The 25,675-nt window shown below is 37.8% G+C and overlaps 3 protein-coding genes across 4 annotated transcripts in view; 1 reads left to right on the plus strand and 2 right to left on the minus strand.

Moving 5' to 3' along the window:
• The window catches only part of LOC122081990 (lysophospholipid acyltransferase 1-like), a 4,620-nt gene extending 3,252 nt beyond the window's left edge, over positions 1-1,368 (minus strand). Inside the window, exons 1-2 of the mRNA XM_042649456.1 lie at positions 697-1,368; positions 108-120 (exon numbers count right to left, since the gene is read on the minus strand). Of these exons, the coding sequence (XP_042505390.1) occupies positions 108-120; positions 697-998 (315 nt within the window). The 5' untranslated portion in view covers positions 999-1,368. The remainder of the gene's footprint in view (positions 1-107; positions 121-696) is intronic.
• A 600-nt stretch (positions 1,369-1,968) lies between these two features.
• On the minus strand, positions 1,969-5,057 carry LOC122080935. The gene is made up of 2 exons (XM_042647829.1): positions 4,928-5,057; positions 1,969-2,539 (listed from the first exon to the last, which is right to left on the minus strand). The coding sequence occupies exon 2, from the start codon at positions 2,523-2,525 to the stop codon at positions 2,055-2,057; it is 471 nt and encodes a 156-aa protein (XP_042503763.1). The 5' UTR covers positions 2,526-2,539; positions 4,928-5,057; the 3' UTR covers positions 1,969-2,054.
• Positions 5,058-22,466: 17,409 nt separating this feature from the next.
• LOC122081658 (probable transcriptional regulator SLK2) overlaps positions 22,467-25,675 on the plus strand; it is a 20,205-nt gene continuing 16,996 nt past the window's right edge. Inside the window, exons 1-4 of one of the 2 annotated variants that reach the window (XM_042648849.1) lie at positions 22,467-22,593; positions 23,324-24,532; positions 24,717-24,848; positions 25,129-25,177. In XM_042648849.1, the coding sequence (XP_042504783.1) occupies positions 23,789-24,532; positions 24,717-24,848; positions 25,129-25,177 (925 nt within the window). In that variant the 5' untranslated portion in view covers positions 22,467-22,593; positions 23,324-23,788. Of the gene's footprint in view, positions 22,594-22,635; positions 24,533-24,716; positions 24,849-25,128; positions 25,178-25,675 lie in introns of those variants that run through there. The other variant, XM_042648850.1, reaches the window with a different exon arrangement.

A 25,675-nucleotide genomic window follows, 5' to 3' on the forward strand; every position in this document is an offset into this window, starting at 1 on the left:
GGGGGGTGGGGTGGGGTGGGGTGGGGTGGGGGGTGGGAAGGGGAGGTGGGGGAAGGGGTGGAGGCATAAGTGCATAACAAATAAACTTCACTCGATCTGGTGCTTGCATATTTACTATTACTGACTACTGAGTACATAAAAATCAGAAACAAACTATATATATCTCAACAAGTCATTCCCCCAAGAACAAAAGTTCTGATGGAACCTACTAATGGCCAACTGATCTGGAATTCCTTCAGAGGGCCAAGTAACCAACAGTAGTCAAAGAAAAAGAACGCATGTCCAGTCATCTTTGGCATAGGCTGAAAGGAGCCCTGAAAGTCTTTTTATTTCTCATCTTTCATGGTGCCTACAGCATGGCAAATTGAATTCTTGGGACAAAAGTCCACCAAGTCGCTTTTGCCATAATTGTGCGGACAAAAGAAAATTACTCAATTTTCCATTCACTAAGTGTGTGGCCAAAGAAAATATGTCTCCAAATAGCTCTAAGTAATTCGTTGGAATGGCTCTTTTAATATCTGTCTACGGGAAAAACAATTTCGGAACAGAGAAGCAGCACACATTTATACCTTAATTTAAACAAATCACGCTCCAATGAAGCCAAATTAATCAATGGATGCAGAAAAAATAGATAAGATTCATAGAGAGTACAAAATCGCAATCCAAAACCAGATTCATTCAAGGGAAAAAGCATACCACCCAATGAGATAACCGAACCCAGCCAAGAAGGTGATAACACCACATTTACGCCGATAAAGGAGCATCGAGGAGTATCCTATCAAAATCGGAACCAAAAAATGAAGAATGGATGAGAATCCGAAAGAAATGTAAGACAAAAGAGCTCCAGATGCCGCCGCGTAGATATGCTTCGGGATTCTTCCGGGGACAAATCTCCATAAAAAGCTCACCGGTATAGTGGAGACGAAACAGAGAAGAAATCGAAGAACGGGAACTGACACTCCAATGGCCGACGCCATTAATTCCATCTCGAGCTCCATGGCTCTCTCTCTCTCTCTCTCTCTCTCTCTCTCTCTCTCTCTCTCTCTCTCTCTCTCTCTCTCCGACTCCAACACAATGAATGACGACCTGTGCGAAGCTTGCGACTGTGAAGCTCTTTGGCCTTTAGCCTGCTATGGAAGAAAAGAAAGATTCCGTAATTCTTTCGTAACTGATATTACGTATCTGATTTCAGAAAATGTGACCTATTGGGAGCTATTAGAACGTCAGATTGGAATCAACTTCCTAGGTCGAACTATCCTTGTTTGGAATTTGATAGTTTTTTGAATCTGAAGGTCAAAAATGCTACAGTGCAGGTGATGGTGCAGGGTGACATAGCATGCCGGGCAGACGCACGCGAGGGCAGTTATGCAAAGCCTGACACGTACTAACTGCGCCAGAAATAGCAGGTCACTAGGTTGGGTGTTGAGGGATGTAAGTGTAAATAAATACTAGACCGTCCGTCCCAACTGGATTTAACTTCCACCTCCCCCAACGGCTCACCTATACTGATGCCCACAACTCAATAGTGGACAATTGCATCAATGATGGTTGGCAAATTGTTCAGTAGCCACCATAGTTAGTAAGTTTGGGGCCGGCAATTATACGAGAACGGATATGTACGGTAATTAAATAAACTATACAATAATAATACGTTTTTAATAATTCGACGCAATAAATCATGTACGGCAATGAAACGATACGTGTTTAATACGGTTATCCTGTAAAAATCGGGGAGCAAAAATATAGGTTTATTTTGGTATTAAGAAGATTAAAAAGCTGGTTGTTTGCAATTAAATTCTAATCTCCCATGCTTCTATGAACATTTAAATCCAATTTGGAATAATTTCTACATTTATCATAGCAAATAATAATATATACTTGTTCAAAACAATCATTTAACAAATCAAAGTATCATCCGTCATATGACTCATGAAATACAAAAGATATAATAAAAAAATATCATATCAAATGGTCCATGTATTAAAGAAGCAGTGAAATCTACAAAACCTATAAAATCCATAAAATATTGTTTATGCCATACAGAAGAAAAAACTTCAGTTGTTCATATCAAATGGTGCTTGTGTTTCTGAATCATGTGTGAATGGAGTATGAGTGATATTACACAGCTGACTTAGAGTGCCACTATAAATTGGAGTGTTCATATAATCAGAATCCAACGCAGATCCAATCCCAAGTTCTCTATCATGCAATGTTTGATCATATTCCCTTCGTGCACCCTCTTCATCTTCAACTTTAACATCTTCATCTATTTGAATATCAACAAGTTTATCTGAATTAATTGACTCTTTACTGAACTTCTCAATGTCTTTTGACTTGATTTTCATAAGAGAATTCATCCTTAGATAAACCAAATCTTCCAACATGTCAGGAGTGAGTCTATTTATTTTCTTGGTCTGCACTGCTTCAAAAGCACTCCAATTTCTCTCACATGATGATGAACTATAAGGTTGACTTAAAATGCAAATAGCAACCTTTTGAAGCAAAGGAACAGAACTTCCATGCATATCCCACCATGAACCTTGAAATGACAAAGAATAAAAAATTAGAATAGAAAACAAATCCATTATCAAATTACAAAAATTAAAGAGCAATGAAATAATAACAAAAATTGTACAGGAATTTTTACTTATGTGGATGAAAGAATCAATCATTTCTTTTGAAATATCATTAAATAGCTTTTCATCTTTCTCATAATACTTCTTCAATTCCGTCACAAATTGCTTCTTATCATGTGGAAAAATCATTGTTCTTACAATATGAACCATTGCCTCCCCAACGTCATCATTGTAGTATGAAATTTTTCCCTCACACATTAACAAAGGATTGAGAAAAGCAGCAGCTACATGCACATGGTTTAATATGTTTTCATTTTTTCTACTATCAAACAACTGCAATATCATCTTATACTTTGATGAGTCTCTGTTATAACGATCTATGATAGTGTTCCTTGCCCTTTGCATAGCCTCATATAAAAATGGACTAGTAGCTCCATCACCATCAACCAAACGAAGAACTATAACAAGAGGTTCTAAAATTGAGTACACATCCCTTCCATTCAGCCAAAATCCTGTATTTTGAATTATTTGAGTAACCATTGCACTCATTTCAGAATTGCAATGCATGTTGGCCCTCCATTCTGCTGATGCCACCATCACTCTTAACAAATCCTCAACCTCAAGAATAAATTTAAGCATCAAAAAGTTAGAAGCAAATCTAGTCTTGCAAGGTTTTTTCAACTTTCTGTTATTTGTGGTTTCCCTCATTAAAGCTAAAATTGTTCCATGCCTGTACATAAATGTCACAATCAACTTTGCTTTTTCAAATACTTCATTTCCCCTTGGGATTTCTGCGTCAATGTCCTTCAATAGTAACTGCACTCCATGGGCAGCACACTTTATCCTCTGAATATGGGGATACTTCTCCATTATCAAAGAATTGCTACTCTATAATTGGAAGCATTATCTGAAATCAGTTGAACAACTTTCTCTGACCCAATCCTTTCTATTACAGGCTCAAGTATATCTCTAAGAAATAATCCAGTCTTAGAAACATCAGAACACTCAAAAGAATTGAGAAAAACAGCCCCTTTAGGTGAGTATCCAATAATATTAATGAATATACGTTCCTTAATATCAGTCCACATGCCAGACATAATGGTGCATTCTGTAATAGACCATGACTCCATAACTGAAGCAACATACTCTTCAACATTTTTTTTTGCATTTTGCACTGGTTTGGTCCTTAATGTAGAATAGGAAGGTACTGAATAACTTGGACCATAACAAGAAATAGAACCTACCATTTGAATCCAACTTGAGGTTTGAATAATATTAAATGCAATATTATTTAAATTAAAACACTGAGCCATATCAGTATCAACTTCATCTTTACTTTTTTGTTTAAACATTCCATCCACAGACAGTTGTTGGAGGCTTGAAGACTGACCCACATGTCTTTCACTACTTACATTACATGTAGTAGAACTTTCCCTAGTTTTAGTCTTCTTGTTTTCCTTGCTTAATGCCTGAAGTGCCTCAACCTGTACATCATCAGGCACATTGCTACATATTCCAACATCATTACCCTTCTTACAAGCTAAATGGTATTTCACTCTTGAAATACCACCAAGAAACTCTTTATTATAAAACTTACATTTGAAACGTCCCTTTAAATCATCCACATATTTCCACTGTTCATCTTTTTATCTAACCATTCTTTTTTAGTTTCCTAATAAACAAAATAAATAAATAAACTTTCTATAATACCAAGCAATCAACAATAAATCAAATCTTTTAGATGTTAACATATAAACAAGCCAAGTAGCTAGTCATGAACTTTTCATAATCTGTTTATACAAGTAAGCATTAAGTAAAATCACCCCGCTGATTTGGTGTGAATAACTACTAAACCGCTAGGGTTGTTGGTGGTTTTACTTAACCAGTGGGGTGATTTCGAAACCCATCATCTTCATCATGAACTTAATGGTTTGATACTTTGAATAACTACTCAAAAATCAAAATCACCCCACTGACTTTCATTAATGCATACCAAGAAGCATTAAGTAAAAAAAAGAAAATAAAGTTCTACACCCCACGATTCTGGTTTTCTCAATGGTTTGAATAACTACTCAAAAATCAAAATCACCCACTGACTTTCGTTAATGTATACAAGTAAGCATTAAGTAAAAGAAAGAAAATTAAGTTCCACACCCCACGATTCTGGTTTTGAGAAAACCAGAAACTCTAAATCGCCCCACTGATTTGGTCATGATGAAGATGGGTTTCGAAATCGCAGTGATCAGATTTAAGAATTGGTGATAAACAGACCTGAGATTTGAATCAATAAATTCATTGGATCACAGATTGCATCCATTCAGAGAGAGAGAGAGAGAGAGGATTTCACTCACAGATAGTGAAGGGAGACTGTCGCTGCCACCGTTCCACTCGTCGTCCAACCAACGACCAAAGTCACCAAACCGCTGCAAGATAGGAGAGACCGGGAGGGACGACTGGACGAGGGATTTCTTTTTTTTTTTTTTTTTTTTTTAACCTAAACGCATTAATGAGGTTTAAGGTCATGATTTATACACGTATTATCCGTGTATAATACAGAGATGTATAAAAGTCGCGTATAATATGGGATTTTTACATCAGTTCGGAGAATTATGGATTTTTGAATAAAACGTTCGAATACGCGTATAATACGTGTATAATAAGCAAACTTACTAACTAGGGTAGCTACTACGACCATGGTTTTAAGTATCGGTGTTGGATTGGTTGTATCATATCATTATCGACTGAAATCGATCTTCATACTTGGTTAATCTGGGATTAGATATCGTATCGGTATCTGGAGTAAAATCATCAAAAACCCTTTTTTTTTCCTATGAAAAATAGAGATAGCATTGATCGATTCTGATTGATACAGTCGATCCCATATTGATATTATATCAACATCAGCCGAGATCAATACCAATATTAATACCGATAACCAAATCCTGAATTTTTTTTTTTTTTTTAAGGTTGAAAGGCCTATTGGCTATTATATAGTAGACCTACATAGGAGTCAAATACAAATCATGGAGTCAACAAGGGCCCAAGGACACATTCCTAGGTGCACTTACGAATCAACCCTCAGCTAAGTACTTTGCAGAGCATTGCAAACCACCAAGCCAAGGCCTAGGTTTGTTGGGACTAGGGATCCCAAATATTGATGAGAGAGAGAGAGAGAGAGAGAGTCTCTAATGGGTTAGGGGAAAAAAGAACTACGCCTCTCACATGCAACAGTGAAATGATCACCCCACCCTTTCCCATGGATTGGGGTTTGGAGTATAATTTATAACTTTTTCCTTATCATAAATAGGGGAAGGTATCATCAAACAACAGTACATCGGACACCAGTGCTCTCTATCTCTCCTCTTCAACCCAATTGATGGATGTGTCTCGCATTGCCCATTGGCTACTCCCCCACCTCTTTGGCCCTGATAACCCTTTCCCTTATAAACACTCAGCGATATTTTAGGCCAGTTAAACAACCATGTGTACTTAGTTGTGCTTTAAATATTTTATCAGGAATACAAAATTATTTAATGATTAGAAACAGAGGCAAATGATAGATTGAAAAGCAGTAACAAAGAAAAGTGCTTATCACTTCTTTTGTTATCAGCTTGACCTCAAGGGCGGATCCAGTGTATAGCTCACTGGTTGCAACCTGTGCTTATAGAGCAGATGTCAGGAGTGTGAAAAGTCTAAGGATCGATTCTTGTTAATTGTATTCCTCCCCCCTCTCCCCTCTCCCCTCTCCCCTCTCCCCTCTTCCTTCTTCTATCATCCCTCTCTTCCTTCTCCTGTGCATGAGTAAAGTCCCCTAAACCGTTCCTTAAAATGTAATTATAAAGATATATTTTTTTTTTTAGCTCAAGGAGGTTGCTTCCACAGCATCGTCCTACACCTCCACCCCTAACCTTTCCCCCGATTTTGATTGGAAGCAAGTTTGGTCTTGCCAGAGCCCTCTCAAATTCCACAACTTCTTGTGGCGTGCATATTCTGAAGGAATTGCTTCAGGTGCAGGTCTTCCAAAGAGATAAGCTCCACTTTTACTATTGAAGTGTCCCTTCGCAAGAGCTGTATGATTCGGATGTCACCTATCCTTTCCCCCAACTCAGCAAAACCTTAGTCTTCAAAACCTCATTCAGAGTCGGAATGCCATTTTCAGCTCGAACAAGAAGCTGGGTCAAAGGGTTTCTGGTCTTAGTTCACTCATATGTTGGGCTTTATGGAAAGCCATAAATGCTTTGCCTTCAAGAACAAATATCTCCTTATCCAACTATGCTGAACCGCAATTTGAAGAGTATGTAAAGGTCCACCCTATCAAAATATCCTCATATTTGACTCCCTCTGCTCAGGGGCAAGACAAGCTTATGTGGACACCTCCAACTCTCCATTATTTCAAGCTTAACACTGATGCCTCTCTTAATAAAGGAAAAAGAGGGCTAGGATGGATTATCCATGATAGTAGGACACTCCCATATGTGGCTGTATCATCTCCGGCGTGCTTCTCATTCCCTTTGCAAGGCGAGGATCTTGTTGTTCGTTATGGGTTGTTTTTTGGCATTTCTGAAGGCTTTGATGACATCATAGTGGAGTGTGACTGTAAATACCTGATTTCATTAGTATCTCAGTTGAATCCAGCCCCACATTTTGAGGTGTTTAACATTATTCAGGATATCAAGCACCGTGGTACCTTCTTTAGAGGTTGTTCTTTCCATTTTATCCCAATGGAGAAAAGTAATGTAGTTGACTCTCTCACTAGGAAGGCCTGTCTTTTGCGTGTGAAACACTTTAGCCTCTTTTCACTCTTTCACTCTCTATGTATGTAATATAGACATGCTTCAATAAATAGTTCTTTTCACCAAATAGAAAGGAATATGCATTTAATTGGCCTTCTTGTCAATTATTGAGGAATGATCCCATACAACATCTTAAATCTCAAACTATGGCAAATGAAGAAAAATACTAGAGCTACATTTAGTTGCTATTGGAATCAAAGAGAAGAGGTTTATCGTGTACCCAAAAAAAAAAAAATAAGTGAAAGAAATGAGAAACTAAAACAAAAATTAAGTGGGAGTTTTATCACCATTATCAATAATAAGAGGGTCCCGTAAGAGGCAGCGTGGCTTTTGTACCAACGCAAGGACCAATGGAGAACGCACACGAAAGCATTGACAACAACTTCTTGTGGGGCGGGGAGATCATTTGACCCTCCTATGTATCTTGGCGCAGGGCCATGCTAGCTTTTATAGATTTTTCTTCCAAAAAAATTTTCAATTATCATATATAAATTGATAATAGATTCCATATTTCTTTCTGATTAAGGGAGTGAGTGTCAAGTGCAAGAAAATTTTAGTGTTTTACTTTATTTATTTATTTCCTTTTATTTATTGCTATTAAAGTCTATAAAATGAAGGAAAAGTGAACATATGATAAATCTTAGTTTTTGCTTAAATTTTTTGTGGTAATTTTTATTTATTATAAAAACAAATTATAGTTAATTTCAAGATATTATACTTTTTTTTTTTTTTTTTGCTAACGATGGTTATCTACACCTTTTGCCTGACTAGTCCCGCGGACCCATACTGGGTCATACCGAGGTTGAATGAGAACCATTAAACTTTTACTGAAAGCAGTAAAGAGCACTAAACACCCTCGTGTTAGTGGCCTAAAGTGTGCCTAATGGGATTCGAACTCAAGACGTCTAGTGTGATTATAACATCTTTATCTTTTATTAATGTATTTATATTTGTCATGTTATTTATATGAAAAAAAGGTTTTTTGAGTTGACTATGAATGACCAATTTGGCTCATCATGTAGGAAATCATTTTGTGCCTCATTGGTGTATTCCCCAGGAAAAAGATCGTCTCCAACACCAATGAGCGTCCAACGATCTATCTAAGGGCTGGGGTTGTTTGGGCGCACATCCCCAAGTGTTGGGATACATGACCAAACCATCCCAACCCTTGGATCTGGATCATTAAACGCTCATTAGAGCATTAGTCTTTGGAGACGATCCGGGTCCTATTCCCCATCACTGCTTATTCCACTCTCAAAGAATTCTCTGTCAATTCTTATAAAGGAAAAAATAAAAACCCCCCTTTTTATTTGAAATTTTTATAATTGTTTTTTTCTTTTCGTACAATATATTATTGCATTCGTTCTTTTTTCTCTAATGATTTTTTTTTTCTTAACTTTCAAACATAGCCTAGAACACAAATAACCCAACCTTAACCACTTGTCTTTCCATGGAGGAATCAAATGAAACCAAGGGAGTCAAGTGCCCAATGGAGTCAACTCTCCTTCTCAGATGTGGCCTTACATAAGTTAGCCCCTTATTTTTGCCTTCCACTCATGGTTTTAAGTATTGATCGTATCATCGTATCTTATCAGTATTGATTGAAATCGATATCAATCATTGATCGCTCCAAATTAACTATCCATATCGTTTCAAAGATAAAATAGTAAAACATTATTTTTTTCTGAAAAACAAGGGGCAAAAATGTTGGATACAATCTTTTCCAATACCAATCTCAATCAAATCAATATCCTCAGAGACCGATATTAATATCAATACCAAGAATTAAATCCATGCTTCCACTTGTCGATTTATTTAGATCCCTGCTACGACCTTCGTTTATGAGAATACTTTTTGTGTAGAAAATCTCAAACTCGAAATCTTCCGCGCTGTGCGGATTTCCTGCGAAACGAAGTCATAGTCACGTAGGTTTAGAGCCAGTACTCGCGATCTTCATCCTTGCACCCTGCAACTCTCCGGTCACCGTCACCGTCACCTGAGTAGCTGCACATATTTCCGGCCACCTGAGGAACTTGCAACCTCCAACGAAGGTATGTCTCTGGTCACTTGAGAAGCTGCGCATACTTCTCTCTAATGCAAGTAGTGATTAGATCACACCGTTGAAGGAACTGGAAATGAGATCAGTCTCCAGATTTTTCGAATAGCCTGATTGCGACTTATTTTTCTAGGGTTCAGGCGATTTTAGCCGATCGGAGTTCAAAATTCGCAGGAACTAATGCAATCCCTGATCCTATACTTTTGAACTTGGCAACACCTCCTCGCTTCTACTAGACATGGTACCGGTTTCAAAGAAGTTCTTCAAACAGTCACACACACAATCCATCTCTCTCTCTCTCTCTCTCCTACACACCACAATCATTCACAGCTTCACAACAACACTCACCTCCGTTAGCTCCTTCACCAGCCCCTGCTCTTACAGAACTCACATCAATTGGGAAGAGGATTTGTGTAGCTAAGGTGCCGTTTGATAACTCTCCATGAGAACGCTCCTCACCAGCCCCTGTTCTTACAGAACCCACACTCTATTCGCAGGTGAGTGTTCGACTCTCTCACTCACTCTCTCCTTCTCTTCCACCCCCCCCCCGCAAAAGACAGACCCTTCCGCCTCCCTCCCTCGCAAGGAACCCTAACAAGGCTGAGACGCTACCTCCTCCTTCGCAGGTGTCTCTCACTCTCTCTCTGCCCTGTTTGTTTCGTTCCTCTCTTTATATCCTTCGCTTCCCATCAATTTTGGTTAGGTAACTTTCAATGGGAAATGAGTAAAACGTGTTGAGCATTATCAATTGTTACACTGTGTTGTGATTCCAATGCCTCCATCAGAATTAATTTTAGCAGGTTCACCAAATTCTATTGCTACCCTTTCTGATTCCTGGCTTCATATCATTACTCATTAAGACAAATTTGTTAACTTTTTTGAAGAAGCTCTAATGAAATAGTTTCCAGGCTTGAACATCACCTCCATAAACTCCATACAACCTACGAAAGTGACAAGAAATCTCTATATTTTATTCGTTTCTGAATCAAATGGACGCATTCCTTTTGGAGGTGCAACATGTGTTCGTTGACCCAATGGAAATCTTTGCGGCTTCTGTAATCTCCTTAGGCAAACAAAGAGTTCTAATATTAAAATCAACTACAGTTGCAAGATACAAGATCCCATGCCATCTCTTTGTATCTCATCTCCCAACTCATAGAGACCTTGATTCAGCTGTCATCAATCCTTTTGATCTATCTTCTTTGTACCATCATTTTTCCTAGAATTAGTGGTTCAATTAATAGAAGGGCTTGGATGGGAAAGATATAGGAGACTTTTTTAAAGAAAGGAAAAGAGATAGATATTAATCAAGTGGGTATATTGACGGCATATCTAGCCTTTTTTTCATGATCTTTATACCTACGTACCTTTTTATCACATTTTATATCGGAAAAACGTCCATTTCTTCTTTACACTGACTTGGGATACTTTGGGTGAATATTTAGTTATTTAAATATTTAGAAAAGTTTTTTTTTTTCCTTTTTGTTTGCTTAGGTTATGAGTTTTTTAAATTTTGGATACTAGAATAGTGTTGGAGCGATTAGGAACTGATTCTGACCTTTTAGGGTTAAATTGTTAAAGAATTGAACCAATTGCCCAAAATCAGACTGATTTGCATCCATATTTAAAATCTTCTTATAGTTGTGTGCATAAATTCATTTTGCATAAAGAACTCTATCGGTCTTGCTGGTGCCAAAAACACTAATGTGTGGGATCAATGAGAGAGCATGCATCAGCGTCTTCAGTGCTTTGAAACACGGGGCGTCGTCGCCATTTTGCACCCCTGTCTTGGGGCGTTTCCTGCACCATCAGGACAATTTTTTTCTTTTGGGGGTGGGGGTGGGGGTGGGGGTGGGGGTGGGGGAGGGGGCTTCTTAGTATGGGATTCATAACTATGGATATCCTACAATGATGGATGATGGGTTTTGTATGGATCTTAGATATACATACATGTATGTGTGGAATGATAACATGGAAGCAAGGAGCCATATTGGCATCATCAGCTTACACCAACCCTCAATTTGTGCTTCTTAAATAGCTGTGGATATTTAAGAAGCTTTAGTATGGGATTCATAACTATGGATATCCTACAATGATGGATGATGGGTTTTGTATGGATCTTAGATATACATACATGTATGTGTGGAATGATAACATGGAAGCAAGGAGCCATATTGGCATCATCAGCTTACACCAATCCTCAATTTGGACATGTGCTCCTTGTATAGAATTTTGTGTTTCTTACTGGAATTTTTAATATCCCCGTAATTTAAAGATTTGAACTTTGAAGAGCACATCAACGATGGAAGACCGTTAGATCCTTGGATATTTTGCTTAAATCTCCTTCTTTTTTTTTTTTTTTTCTTCATATATTGAGATCACCAAATGGATCTGTGGGAAATAAAAAAATACCATGGTATGTGGACTGTGGAGTGTGTCCCAGAGAGAGAAGAAAATGATTATTAATAGTTTGTTTTGTACCGTGGGCCTGTGGGCCTATGAGGCATGAGCCCGGTGAAGGGTGTTATCGTCATTGGCAACGAGGTTCTCTGAAAACATAAATATATATATATATATATATATATAAAGGAAAAAGATTACCACGTTGTTCTTAAACAGATTCCTTTACATATGGCCTTCATTGACACTCTCTCATTTTTTGATAACATAGATTACTAATGATATTATTTTCCAATCTCTCATTGGTGTCGTATGCAAATTCCTTTTTATACTAATCTTGTATGAAACCTATAGACACCTAATTTTATCATCCTCCCCTGGCACTGACAATACTTGGATGATGGACGCGAATTTTCACTTACAGTTGACGAGATGCAATTGACTGTGGTAGTCTCACCCTAATAGCCCCCAACTCACCTGAAAACCATAAAAACCCAATGCGAGAAGAAAAATGGTCCAATTTTGACTTTTATATACGAAGGAATCCAGTCGAAAGTGACCATACGAATGGATAGTACTTGAAAATACGATTCCAACAATATATAGTGCGTCAAAATTGGACTTATGGATCTCCTGTAATCATTCCCGAAAGTGGCCCCGCACGCAAGTGCACACCCTCGTGCATGCACGTGCACAACCCCATGCACACCCGTGCACATACCCACATAACCCCACCCATGCGTGCACATTCTCATGCACACACATGGGCGTCACCCATGCACACAACCCCCTAACCCCACCCATGCATGCACACACTCGGACACCACCAATGCACGCACATGTGCAACACCAACGCATGCAATCCTACACCTGTACACAACCCAACCCTAATCAACCCTAATCAGTCTAAACCAGCCCTGTTTAAATCCCGACCAACCCCGATCGAACCCCAATCAAACACGATCAGCCCAATCCGGCATAGACCATCTCAGCCCGGCACTGTACAAAGCCCTTTTTAGGGCTGTGCAGCCCTGGACAGACCTGCTCGGTGCCCGGATTTTTTCCCCCAGATTTTTCCCTTGGTTTTTTCCCAAAAAATGGATTTTTAGACAAAAATATATTTTCCTGACACTCCCGTGTTTTCCAAAAAAATCCCATCGGCAGTCGAGTTATTTATTAGAATCCCGTTTTTGGAGAAAGATCCCTTCTGGCACTCCCACAAACTTTTTTCCGGCACTTCCGTAGATTTTCTGACATTTCAATATTTTCCCATAAAATATTCCCGACAGTCAGGTTTTCTGTTAAAATCCCAGTTTTCAACAAATATCTTTCCCGACATTCCTGAAAGTCATTCACGACACTTCCAAAGATTTTTCGATACTTTCGTATTTTTTTTAGAAATTCCCCCGATAGTCGGGTTTTCTTCTAAAATCCCAGTTTTTATGAAAAGATTCTATTTGCAAGAAAATATCTTCTTCCCATCACACTTTGAATTATACCATTGGACAATAGAGAGAGTTACCTCCTATTATCTTCTGGGTAAAGAATGTGTGTCCTCACCCCATTTGTTTGCAAGAAAATATCTTCTCACCTTTTTGGGTGAAGAAGGAATCTCTTTAAACTTCAAAATATATCATTGGGCTACAAGGAGAGTGCACTTCTATTATTCTCTGGGTAAAGATGTGGGCCCTCACCTCATTAGTTGGAAAAAGCTATAAATTCCCCACTCTCCTTGAAAAAAGACACCAAAGCCTCTTTAAGAGCATTCTTATAGAGAAGCTCTGCCCTCTCTCCTCCTCCCCTCCCCCTTTGAGTTTCTTCAAGTCTTCGGAGCGATCTTCGTCAAGATCCGAAATCTTGCTCGGATCTTCGAAGCGTGATTCGGGACTTTGAAGATCTTCAATCCAAGTTTTTAGTTCAATCCATTTTTTGCCAAAAATAATATGTTCTTAGCTTCCCTCCTTTAAGTGTTCTTGGTTTTTACCAAAAGTAGAAATCACTCCCCTCTTGAGGTTCTTCGGGTCTACGAAGAGATTTTTGTCAAGATCCTGAGTTCTGTTTGGATATTCAAAGTATTCTTCGGGGCTTTGGAGATCTTCAATCAATTTTTTAGGTCAATCTATTTTTTTGCCAAAAATAGTCGTTCCTAGCAGAAGCCCTACCCGAGTGCCCATGGAATATTTTCAAAAATAGCCATTCTTAGCTAAAGCTCTGCCGAAGTACTACCTCAGCATAGCCCTCTCATAGCTCATCCCTAACGGAAGCTCTACCGGAATGCCACCAAAATCTTTTTTCGAAAGTAGCCAACCCTAGCGGAAGCTCTGCCAAAATCTCGACCCGACTTTGTCGGAAGCAACTCATCCCTAACGAAAGCTCTGCCAAAGTGTCACCTCATCAAAACCCGAAAGTAGCTCATCCCTGGCGATAGGGGTGTCAATCGGTCGGTCCAGCTCGGTTTTGATCCGGGTTGAGTCGGTTTCGGTGTGGGAAAGTTGAAACCGAAACCGAACCAATAAGAAAATTCCGGTTTCGGTTTGGTTTCAGTTTTGGTGCGGTTTGGTTTCGGTTTGTCTTCGGTTTCTTAAATCGATTTGTAATCGGGTTGGTTTTGGTTTTTGGTCCAGTTTGGATTCAACTTTCCATACAAATGTTTACAAAACTATGCAAATTTTGATTTTTTTTTTAATGAATTTTGGAGTGTTTCGGTTTCTTACCGGTTTGGTTTCGGTTTTGATCCGGGTTTTTAGCCGGTTTCGGTTCATCCGATTTTCAGTGCGGTTCGATTTGGTTTTGGGGTTGCAATACTCCAAACCGAACCGACCCAATAAGGCTTCGGTTCGGTTTGGTCCGTGTTGTTATCGGTTCGATCCGGTCGGTTTTACAGGTTCGGTTTAAGAATTGACACCCCTACCTGGCGAAAACTCTGCCAAAGTCAACAGCCTAAAAGTAACAAATCCTAAGCCAGACCTCCGTCCGTAAATTACCACAATCAGCATCTTCTTAAATCGGGAGTTGGAGTTCAAGACCATCTTCTCCTGAGCTAGGAGAATCCACGAGAAAAGTTAGTATCAATCAGGGGCCCACCCCTCTTGACCCGAAACAGGGGTCAAATTTAGGTATAATCTCTTTCCTCATTTAAGAATAATGTAGATATCTAATTAACCTTGTTTTAGTGTACATAAATAGTTGTTTTTATTTAATGTACATATGCTTGATAATTTAGTTATGCATGCGGAATAAGAATAATTTGGAAAATATCAGTTCTTAAACATCTAGTAGGAAGACCGATTGAATCGGGTAGATTGGGTGCCTAACACCTTCCCAATTCTACAACCTGACTCTTACCCTAAATCTCTGAATCAGACCAACTTTTGGACCATTTTTTCAGGAATCGGGCCCACTCTCGGGTCCTATGCCTACAATCATAGGTGGTGACTCTACACACTTTTTGTATGATCCTAATCCCCCATATTGAACTATCATCAAACCCTGTATTTATGACGAACCCAGTACATCTGCGAAATAGGCCTCCACATATTTATGAGCGGTGATATGACGGTGCGGGGCTCGTAGAGACTCACACAACACTTTCCTTATCCACCCCAAAGGATGTCAAGAGAGAGGAGAGATGGCCCGAATCCGACGAAGACACTTCCCCTGAATGGGGGATGAGAGATCCGGATCCGAGGCCCGCTACCCTTACAAAACCCTCCCTCAAAAAACAAAAAACATAGTAGTAATTTTTCACGGGAAAAAGAGAGGGATGTCGACCTCTAGCGCAAAATGCCTTAGAAATGAATCAAACCGAACCTTTATCGGGTTGGCTTTTATGAAATCAGTTGAAATAAAAAAACAAATTAAGACCAAACAAATAGACTAACTCAAATTGGAAATCAAATTGAACTAAAAAGAAGAAGAAGAGAAGAAGAAGAAGAAGAAAAGAACGATGAAAATGTGAAGAAAAAAAAAAGGGGTAAAAATTTGAACCGAATCGCGTACAATCTTACAGTTGACAAATAAGAGCTCATTAAGCCAACCGAATAAAAAACCGAATCAAACTAGACTGACTTTAGTTTATTGATTTGGTTTCAATTTAACATAGTATCAGTTGAAATCAGTTCAATTTGATTGAAACCATATCAAATCGATTGATTGACACCCCTAAATTAGGTAAGGTGTTTCTTGTTACCCTTTCAAATGAACTCTTACTGCTGACGAAGCATAGATTCTTAGTTACTCTTCACCTATTAACTGATTCGATTGACAATATTTTCATTGATCTCAGTCTTTTCTGCTTCATTTGGGTTGCGGGGTCTTATATGAACTTGAGTTTATCCGAATCACCCGTAAAAATAAGGATGGATTAGGATTTCTCGTTACCCCAAAAATAAAATAAAATAAAATAAACTTGAGATTGTAACTTGATCGCATGACCACTGTGAATATAAAAACCAACCAAGGAAAACGCATAAGCATCCAATCAAAAGGTGGAGTTTTCCAGCCCTAGAAAAGATGGGCATCACTACTTGATCGTATTGCCACTTCGTCAATCTGAAAACCAATCAGAGAAAGTGCGCAGAAATCTAAATAGGGTTTAGGGTGGTGAAAAGTTGGGGTGGTCTTTTCACCACCTCTATGCCTACTTTTCACCACCTCTATGCCTAGGCATAACGTACAGCGGCACCCTATTTATGAATTCAGCAAAAATGGCAAACATCCTACGTGGCATAAGTTTATAGAGTTGAATGCTAAAACCTAAGCGTAGAACACGGATAAGCTCAAGAAAACACCTTCATATCCTTCCCAGGGCATCTGACTCAGCAGCCACTATATGTGAGATCTCATATCCTACTAGCAAATTTTTTATTTTTTATTTTGTGAAACAGTAAACAGATCTGATAGCTTTCTCACTCGTGAATAGTGACAAAAAAAAAATTGTGATCCAATATGTTGACTCAACCCCTAAAAAAATATAGAATATATTTATTTGATGCTACATTTGTTTTGGTGATGAAGATGATGTGATTACATATTATAAGATTTCCGTACAATGTTTTTCTTCAACTGGTCTCAATAATGTGTAGATTTATACGACGTATGGTCAACTCAACTTTTTACATCTTCATTAGTCGAAGAATCTTACGTGACGATGTATTTAAAAATATATATATATATACACATTTGACAATTGATGTACCTTATGGAGATGTAAGAATACTTATTTTCCTTCTGCCTTGGTTACTGGAGAGGAGGGGTCGGAGAATAGTATATAAGTATTATTGATATCGTCTAGTAGAGTGACATGCATTTACAGCCATTGGTTGGTGTACTTTTCTTGCATCCACCCATTTTTATGTAGTAATATATATGTATGTGTGTTTGTGGACACTTAATGTTGTAATGTTTGTAAAAATTTATGTGTGTCCCCCTATGAAAGTGATGGACTGATTTTCTTGGATAATCTTCACAATTTAATAGTTTAATCTATGCACTACAAGGTTAATTATGTTAGAACAAATGTTGAATGAGGTAGCAATTTTGTTGACAAGAAGATCTAAGTTCTCCTATTTGCATGTCAAGGTTTAATACAAAGGGAGTAGGCCAAGTGGCAAAATAAAAAAAAAAAAGATGATTTTTTTCTTCTTCAAAACTATGGAAAAAGATGAACAAACAATGAGACTACAAGTTAATGCTTTAAAGGCTATAGGGTTTATTAGAGCAAACACCAATAAATACGATAATAAACAAAACTAGATCCGCACAACACACAGAGATTTAACGAGGTTCACACACCAATGTGGTGTGCTACGTCCTCGGGTGAAGAAGAATATGTTTCACTATTCAGAAGAGAGATTACACTCAAATAGCGGCGAGAAAATTCGCCTTTAAACTTTAGCTCAAAAAACCCCCAAATTAGAATGATTTTCTCAACAAGACAACAATACATTATATACTCCAAGTCGCGAGTCGATCTATCGGGTCACGGTCAAATCAATTGAATCATACCGTGGGAGCTACGTCCCATCGGCCCAACCCCTCTGCTTCCATCACAGATCCCAGAAAACTTCCCATTCGGGTCGCCAACAAAATATGTCAGAGCGGGTCAATCTTCAAAACGAGTCAAGAATTCGAGACAAACTTAACAGGGTTGAATTCCATAGGCCTATACTTATTGAATATCTAGTGGTTAATACTTGCTAACTATTGTTCATATTGGAACATCGGATCTTACCATTAATCATGGTTCATTAGAAGTAGTTAAGTTATGTGAATATGCTATATTTGGTTTTACAATAATTAATTTTGAGATGGGATATATACAAACCCTTTCCACATTGAAAGTTAACCAACACGTTTTTTATTTTTCTAATCTATGTTCTGTGATAGGTCACAAGATATCATCATACAAATAATTAACTGATTGTAAATAAGGTAGCTGAAAGCGATAAGGGTAAAAATTACATATCCTAGTCAATATTTGACTATATATTTAATATTCAATTTTGCTTTTCTTGAATATTTTGAAAAACAAGTTTTTGACTAGACTTGCCCTTTTAAAAAATCTGGTGATTCAGATCAGTCGAACCTATTAAAGGCTGAATCATTTTTCTCATCTTATTTTATTAACATTTTCTTTCTCTGTTTTTTAACAAAGAAAGATTGTGGTTAGGGTTGTTTCACATGTGTGATAAAGGGGGGGGGGGTGGTGAGGGAGTTAATATTAAAGGTAAAAAACAAAAATTATAAGGTTTTGTTTAGTTGTAAACCAAACTTATGGTAAATGAATAAATTGATTGCCCACTTAAAAATAAACTAGATTGGGTGAGTTCACAATATTTTGGCAAAAAAATCGAGTCAATGAAAACTTGGATTGACTTGGCCTAGTCTTAAATCTAAGCAAGTCTTCATGACTCCTAATCATCTTTAATTGTTTTATTTATCACTCAATTCTAATGATTTGCTCAGGTCAATACGTAATTTTTCAACTACATTCTAATGTGATGTGATGTGATGCATTAATCTACACCTAAAATCATTAATTAGCATGTATGAATGAATATCTATGTTACGACCAAGTTCACTTCACCCATAATCTCTTCATTATCTTAGATCTGATCCCTCTTGATTAGCATGGGGAAGAGTATTTTTTTACTCTATATGATACGAGTGGGAGTTAATGATGACACAGGAATTCAACTGCAATGTCGCATCACCAATGGAAAGGAGATTATCTATTTTCACAAGCTAAGGAAAACTTAATCCATTGGTAAATAAATGAATTCGACTATACCTTGATGACTAAGTTTTTTTTTTTTCTTTTGGGGTGAGGGTGGGGTTGAGGAGGTGTATTCTTTCACCTTGAGAAAGAATTATTTATTTATTTTGTGTACAAAAAGATTAGGCGCAATGTTATATTTAGTTTAATCAATAAATGACTTCCAATGTGGCAAATAACTATGTCCATGTGAGGATTAAATGGTTTATATTATTCATATGTTAAATTTGGAGTTAGGGAAAGGGATTCATGAACAGTCGCATAATCCCATTGATGACGTGTACAAAAGAGAAGAGGTTTTTTTGTCATTTCAACAAGGGCTTTATCCCCATCCAAGATCTTGCGTGTGAGCGTGCATGACACATGACCGTGCAGAAGACTTTTGGCCTTGGTAATTTTATTTTATAAAGATTAGGTATTATACTATTTCTCTTGTATTTCCAATATTTTAAAATCTCTCAATGATAAACTTGACAGCCTAATTGAACTTGAAATTGGTATATGATCAGGGAAGGTTATTCCTAGTATGAAATTCTAATCTAATGCCAAATATACAAAAAAAATTAAATAAATCTAATAAAAAATTTCCTTTTTTTTTTATTTTTTTTTTTTATTTTAAGGTAGGGTAGTCATACTGAACTCTTATTATTATGTGTTTATTAAAAATGATTAATATTGGATTGGGGGATATCATCCAGATTCAATATTTTATTTGAACATAATTGAATATTGGTGATGTATAACATGATGTAATTTGATGTATTTCAGAATATTGGTGATGTATACCTCATATATTTGCTGTTTTAATACATGTAAAATATGTATATCATTGTGTAATTTGATGTATTTCCAAATATTGGTGATGTATGTCCCATATATTGTGCCGTTTAATACATATAAAATGCATATATCATGATGTAATTTAATGTATTTCAGACTATTTCTCTCATATGATTGCACTTGAGGGGTAATTTACAACGCCACCCCCTAAAGAATGCCATTATTAAAAAAACACCCCCTGTATAATACCAAATTATACTCCAAACCCTTGTTGTTAGTCACTGAGGAGTTGAAATAACTGTTGTACCCTCTAAAACACATGTCCAATTCATATTTTACCAAGTCCTCATTATCCCTAACCTCCACTCACCTTCACTGAAGCAACTGATGACGATAACTTCTCCCAAGAGCGTGAAGCTCATGGTTAGTCGCGTTGTCTATGAACATCTTCCCAAACCAATCTTTCACACTTTCTCCTTTCTCTTTCATCTTGGCAACCATTACTCCCCTTTCATCTTCCATATACTCTTCATCGTTTTCTTCCCTAAGACAGGGTGATACGATCGTACGACGAAGGGAGAAGAATGACAAAGAGGAAGACAGATCTTGGAGATGGGAAATGTTATAAGTAGTAGAAGCCTCTCGCACCTCGCATGAAAGAGACTAGAAACAAACCTTTGAGCAATTGGATTTGACTGCGGCGGTAAGCACAAAACAGGGGAATAGGATGATGACAAAGCTAAAGAAATCAGTGAATGGGGAGAAGAAATTCAAACCACGATTTCTCCCACTTGGATCTTCTTTTTCCTTCTTTCCTTCCCCATTTCGCATTATTGGTTGAGACAAGCCAACAAACAAACCGATTCAACTTTGCATAATTTTTTAATGAAACAATTATCTATGATGTGTAAGTGTAAACCTAAGTCAACCCCTAAAATCAGAAATGCCAAGGGATTATGAGGAAGGTGGGAGGAAAAATCAACCGCCTAACGGCGCCATTGAAGACTTCTTATGTCGGTAATGAATATTAATCAATAAACATCAACTATAATATCGTTACCAACAACGACGAAGACCTTTTCCATTTGAGTATCCATGGTTTGCTCCGGTGACGGGAAAGTACTATGCTTGGTTTATCTTGCTTTTCTAATAATGACAGGGGGTGTTTGTACTCTGAAGCTTACGGAAATGTTTCAATCTATCATAGTCGGCTGCCGTTGCTCTTCACGGAGGTAGATGAAAACGTGAAGGATTTGGGTATGAATAATAGGGTATCGATTTGGGGATGGGGTCTTTCTCAATTTAGGATTGGGGAGTTATTGGAGGGTATATTCGGTAGCTCCCCTTTTGCAAGGGTATTTTGATATTTAAAAAAATATATATTAGTTGATCTCAACATATAAGGTATATTTCATAACAGTGACTGATGGCAGATGGTCTGAGTATAATTTAATATTATACAAGGGTGTTTCTCTAATTATGACACATTCTCTAGGGGTGGCACTGTAAATTATCCTTAACTTTAATTATACCTCTTGAAAAGGAATTACGTAAAGCTTCACTCTTTTAAGTTCTACATCTTTACCCACCCACATGGTTTTCTAATCAGGTTTACAAAAATAGAATTAATATCCAGATGGGTCTTCGAATTGATGTTTTAATCCCCTTTAAGATTTTTCTCCGGATCAGTTGGAATTAGGATCAGTTGAACCCCAATGGATTAAAAAAACGTAAAAATTCTATATGGACCCAATTTTTATGCACTTCTATCGCCGCAATTCAATAGTTGAAAGTTACGATTGTATATATACCCGACCTGCATAAAAACCTTTTGACATTCTTTATTGAAATTAAATTATTGAGAGACAATAGGATATAGACCGAATTCCACAATCAATTAGTTTAAGCCGTTTACTATTTGGATTAGATCGGTGATTAAATGCTACATAAACATTCTTTAATCATGGTATGAAATGGAATAGTAATGTTATGACATCCATGATCCATGTCATGAGTCATAAGACTCATAATCAAAGCATCAATTCACCAAAAAAATATATATATATCAAAGCATCTAGATGACCAACTAAGTATTGATTAAAATCTCAAATCCCAAGGGCTGAAGTCGGTGAAGTCTTTACTAATTAATAATAATTAGATATAATTAATTTTTAATTATCCCTAATTCAATAATATAATATATAATTCATAAAAAATAAAAGTAGGAACAGAGACCCAAAGAAAATAATAGAAAATTGAATAAGTAATGATGTACTCGCATTGGCAGAGCCACACGAGGGGTTGTTCGCATTATCTTCCTATCCTACGTGGCACATCTAACGGTTTCTGTCATTCAAAGTCTTCATCACTACACGACAGCGATATGGTAAAACTGAAGCAATATCTACGAGCCTGTAAGCCCAAAGGCTCCAAAAGAGGAAACTGACCAATAACGACTCAACACGTCTAAGCGAACAGAGACTCGTAGCCACCGCACGATCTACCTAAGAAAACGTGGCGACGTAGATGCTTGACACGCGTTGTGGTTTGCAACCGGATATAACCGGTTAGTAGGGTTGTACACCGGTGCAGCCAGTCACTATCTCGCTGCAAATCCCGCGAAGTATATAACCTGCATCGTGGAAGTCCGCGGCGATGGCGGTTCCGAAGAAAGCGAGACGATTTATTAGCTTTATCCAGCTTGGTTCTGAGGTTAAGTACTTATTTTGATTTTTCAATTTTTGTTTCTTCCTTTTTGATTTTTCAATTTTTATTTCTTCCTTTTTGTCTCTCATTCTGTAATTTTGAGTTGGATTCTTTCTGTTTCTGAATTTGGTTTTAACTACATCCGGTCAGTGGTAAAATTGCGTTTTTTTTTTCTGGTTTGTTTTTCTCTTTGATGATTTTCTATATTATTTTACACTTTGATCGTCTAGTTTCCTATTTTCTGGGATTAGATTAATGATTTTTGAGTTCGATTTGGAATAGAATTCCTGAAGTTTCAATTTTGGGTTAGCTGTTGTTGATTTATGGTCTTGAGTTTGATTCTTCTTCAATTTTGAATTTATTGGACGAAACTGAGGTTGAAGGGGTAGGATGATGATGACTTTCGGAATTTTTTGGAACAATAGAATGTGAGATCGCTCAGTAGCTATTCGAGTAGAGTAATTTCAGATTTTAAAGTCTCTTTCTTTTTATATTCTTAACCTCTTGTTGGAATCTACATAAGTAGAAAAAATTAGGGTTTTAATATGCATTGCGAACTTTTCACTTGGGAATGCTTTCTGTTACCATTGTTCATGTTTCTTCAGTATTTATGACGCGGTCAAGGTAGTTTTGAGTTTCTTCGTTTGTCTTCTTGTTCCTCTTCTTCCCTCTCTGTTTCAGTTAATGTCGTTGCATAGTTCAGTTTATTTGTTTATTAACTTTGCTGTTCTCGCAGAGGACTTGAAAACTGGCTGATTGTTGTACTCTTGGGACTTGAGCTTATAGATTCACGCTATAGATTCACGCTTTATGTCTGGTGATCTACCATATTGCTGATAAGTAATAGTGGATCTGTCTCCACCTCCGGTCAGAGGTGCACGTCTTCCATGATTTGTGTTGGATTTACTTTGCATCGTGGGGGGTTTTCTTCTATAGGGCTCCATTAGCTAATTATTCGCAAGGGCTTTAAGGGCTGGCTCTGGAGAGTTACTTGGATTCCAGCCACCAGCCTGGGGTGCCCCCTGTGGCACCGTCCAGGGTGGCTGGGGGCCCAGTGCAGTCATCCTCGAACTCTGGCATCTTTTTTCAAGGAGATGGAAGCCCTCAGGTCCCATTGAACTCACACCTGAATTCATCTTTTGGGAACTCGCCAAATTCGATTTCAGGAGGGCGTTCGACTTTGGGCCCCATTTCTGGTGACATGAATCGGACGGTCTTAAACAGCACAGCGAACTCTGGTCCAAGTGTTGGGGCAAGTTCATTGGTTACAGACGCCAATTCTGCACTTTCAGGTGGTCCTCATTTGCAGAGGAGTGCAAGCATTAACACAGAGTCTTACATGCGCCTACCGGCATCACCAATGTCATTCTCTTCTATAGGCATATCTGGCTCTTCCGTGATTGATGGGTCCTCTATAGTTCAGCAAAGCTCTCATCAAGAGCAGGGTTCACAACAAGTACAACAAAGGCAGCCGCAGCAACGGGTTTCCTCTGCTACATCCCAACCCACCACTCAAATAGGCCCAGTTTCTGTTCCTACTGGCCCTCAGTTACCCAGCTCCTTAACTCAGGAGCCAAATAATTTATCCCAGATTCATAAGAAACCCAGACTTGATAGCAGGCAAGAGGATATTTTGCAGCAACAGGTTTTTCAACAGTTACTGCACAGACCTGATACAATGCAGTTACCAGGTCACAATCCACAATTACAAGTTATGATTCAGCAGCAGAGACTACGGCAACAACAGCAGCAGCAGCAACAAATTTTGCAGACTCTGCCACAGATGCAGCGAGCCCACTTGCAACAGCAGCAGCAGCAACAGCTAAGACAGCATCTTCAACAACAGGGGTTGCAGTCTGTATCTGCCATCAAGCGCCCTTATGAGAATGGCATATGTGCCCGTAAGCTAATGCAGTACATATATCATCATCGTCATCGCCCACCTGTGAGTTGGTGGTTTTGTTGCCTAAGATTGTTTTACATATTTACACTTAAATAACTATGATCTTTGATATGATGTTGCTTTTTTCTGTCTCAATATTTTTAATTAGCTGTTTCGATGTTGACAAATTCAGCCGTTGTTCTATATGGAAAGTCCTAATTCTCTTGTGCCTTACTTTCCTTCCCAGGACAATAGTATAATCTATTGGAGGAAATTTGTTGCGGAATATTTTGCCCCTCGCTCTAAGAAAAGGTGGTGTTTGTCGTTATATGATAATGTTGGACATCATGCACTTGGAGTTTTCCCCCAGGCAGCTATGGTTAGTTTTTTTGTGCTGCCAATGTATTCTTTCTACCAATAATGGATTTTATTTCTTTTGATTAGTAACAGATGTTTCATGTTCAGGTTTCTTTGCCAATTACTTGCATTTTCTTTTTGCCTTCATACTTATAAGTTTTCTATGCATCCATTCATCTATACATTTATTTGCATTTATTTTATACGTCTATTTTTTTTTTCATAATTTCTTTCGCTTCTCTCTGCTTCATTTTTACTTGGGTTGGCTCACTAGTGGAACTTTTGTTGTTCCCTTTTTCCAGGATGCATGGCACTGTGACATCTGTAATTCTAAATCAGGAAGGGGCTTTGGTAAGTAGACAAGGGGTATTTTATTGTCAAATTGTAAAGTTCAAAGGCATTTATTTCATTTTCTTCAATCTCGTAATGTCGTAGTTTCGCAATTTCATCTACTACAGGATAATTTTCCCCTGCTCTTTTGACCATATAGTATTTGTATTATAGCTTGTATATCTCCTTTCTGCTATCTCCGTTTTAAGTTTTTGCCTAAAGTTTTAGGGGTTTTTTATTTAATGACCAATTCTCTTGGTGATTTCGTAATTTTCAACATTATATTCTATTATTCTCATCCATGTTCATGGCCTGAAGAAATGGAAGTTTGAATCTGAAACTGATGTCTTTCTAATATGAAGAGAACTGATGGGTCAATAAGTACCATGCCTCAGATTATTTTCAGTAACCATGAGAATAAAGGCTTAGATTTGAACACTAAATTGCAGAATGGTATTTTAGCACTTCCTTTACGTGGATCTCTCTCTCTCTCTCTCTCTCTCTCTCTCTCTCTCTCTC

The sequence above is a fragment of the Macadamia integrifolia genome, chromosome 6 (genome assembly GCF_013358625.1).
Source record: "Macadamia integrifolia cultivar HAES 741 chromosome 6, SCU_Mint_v3, whole genome shotgun sequence".
NCBI lineage: Eukaryota > Viridiplantae > Streptophyta > Magnoliopsida > Proteales > Proteaceae > Macadamia > Macadamia integrifolia.

Excerpts from the sequence above, each read along its gene's own strand:
- LOC122080935 (XM_042647829.1), bottom strand. The coding sequence starts at position 2,525 with ATGCATGGAAGTTCTGTTCCTTTGCTTCAAAAGGTTGCTATTTGCATT.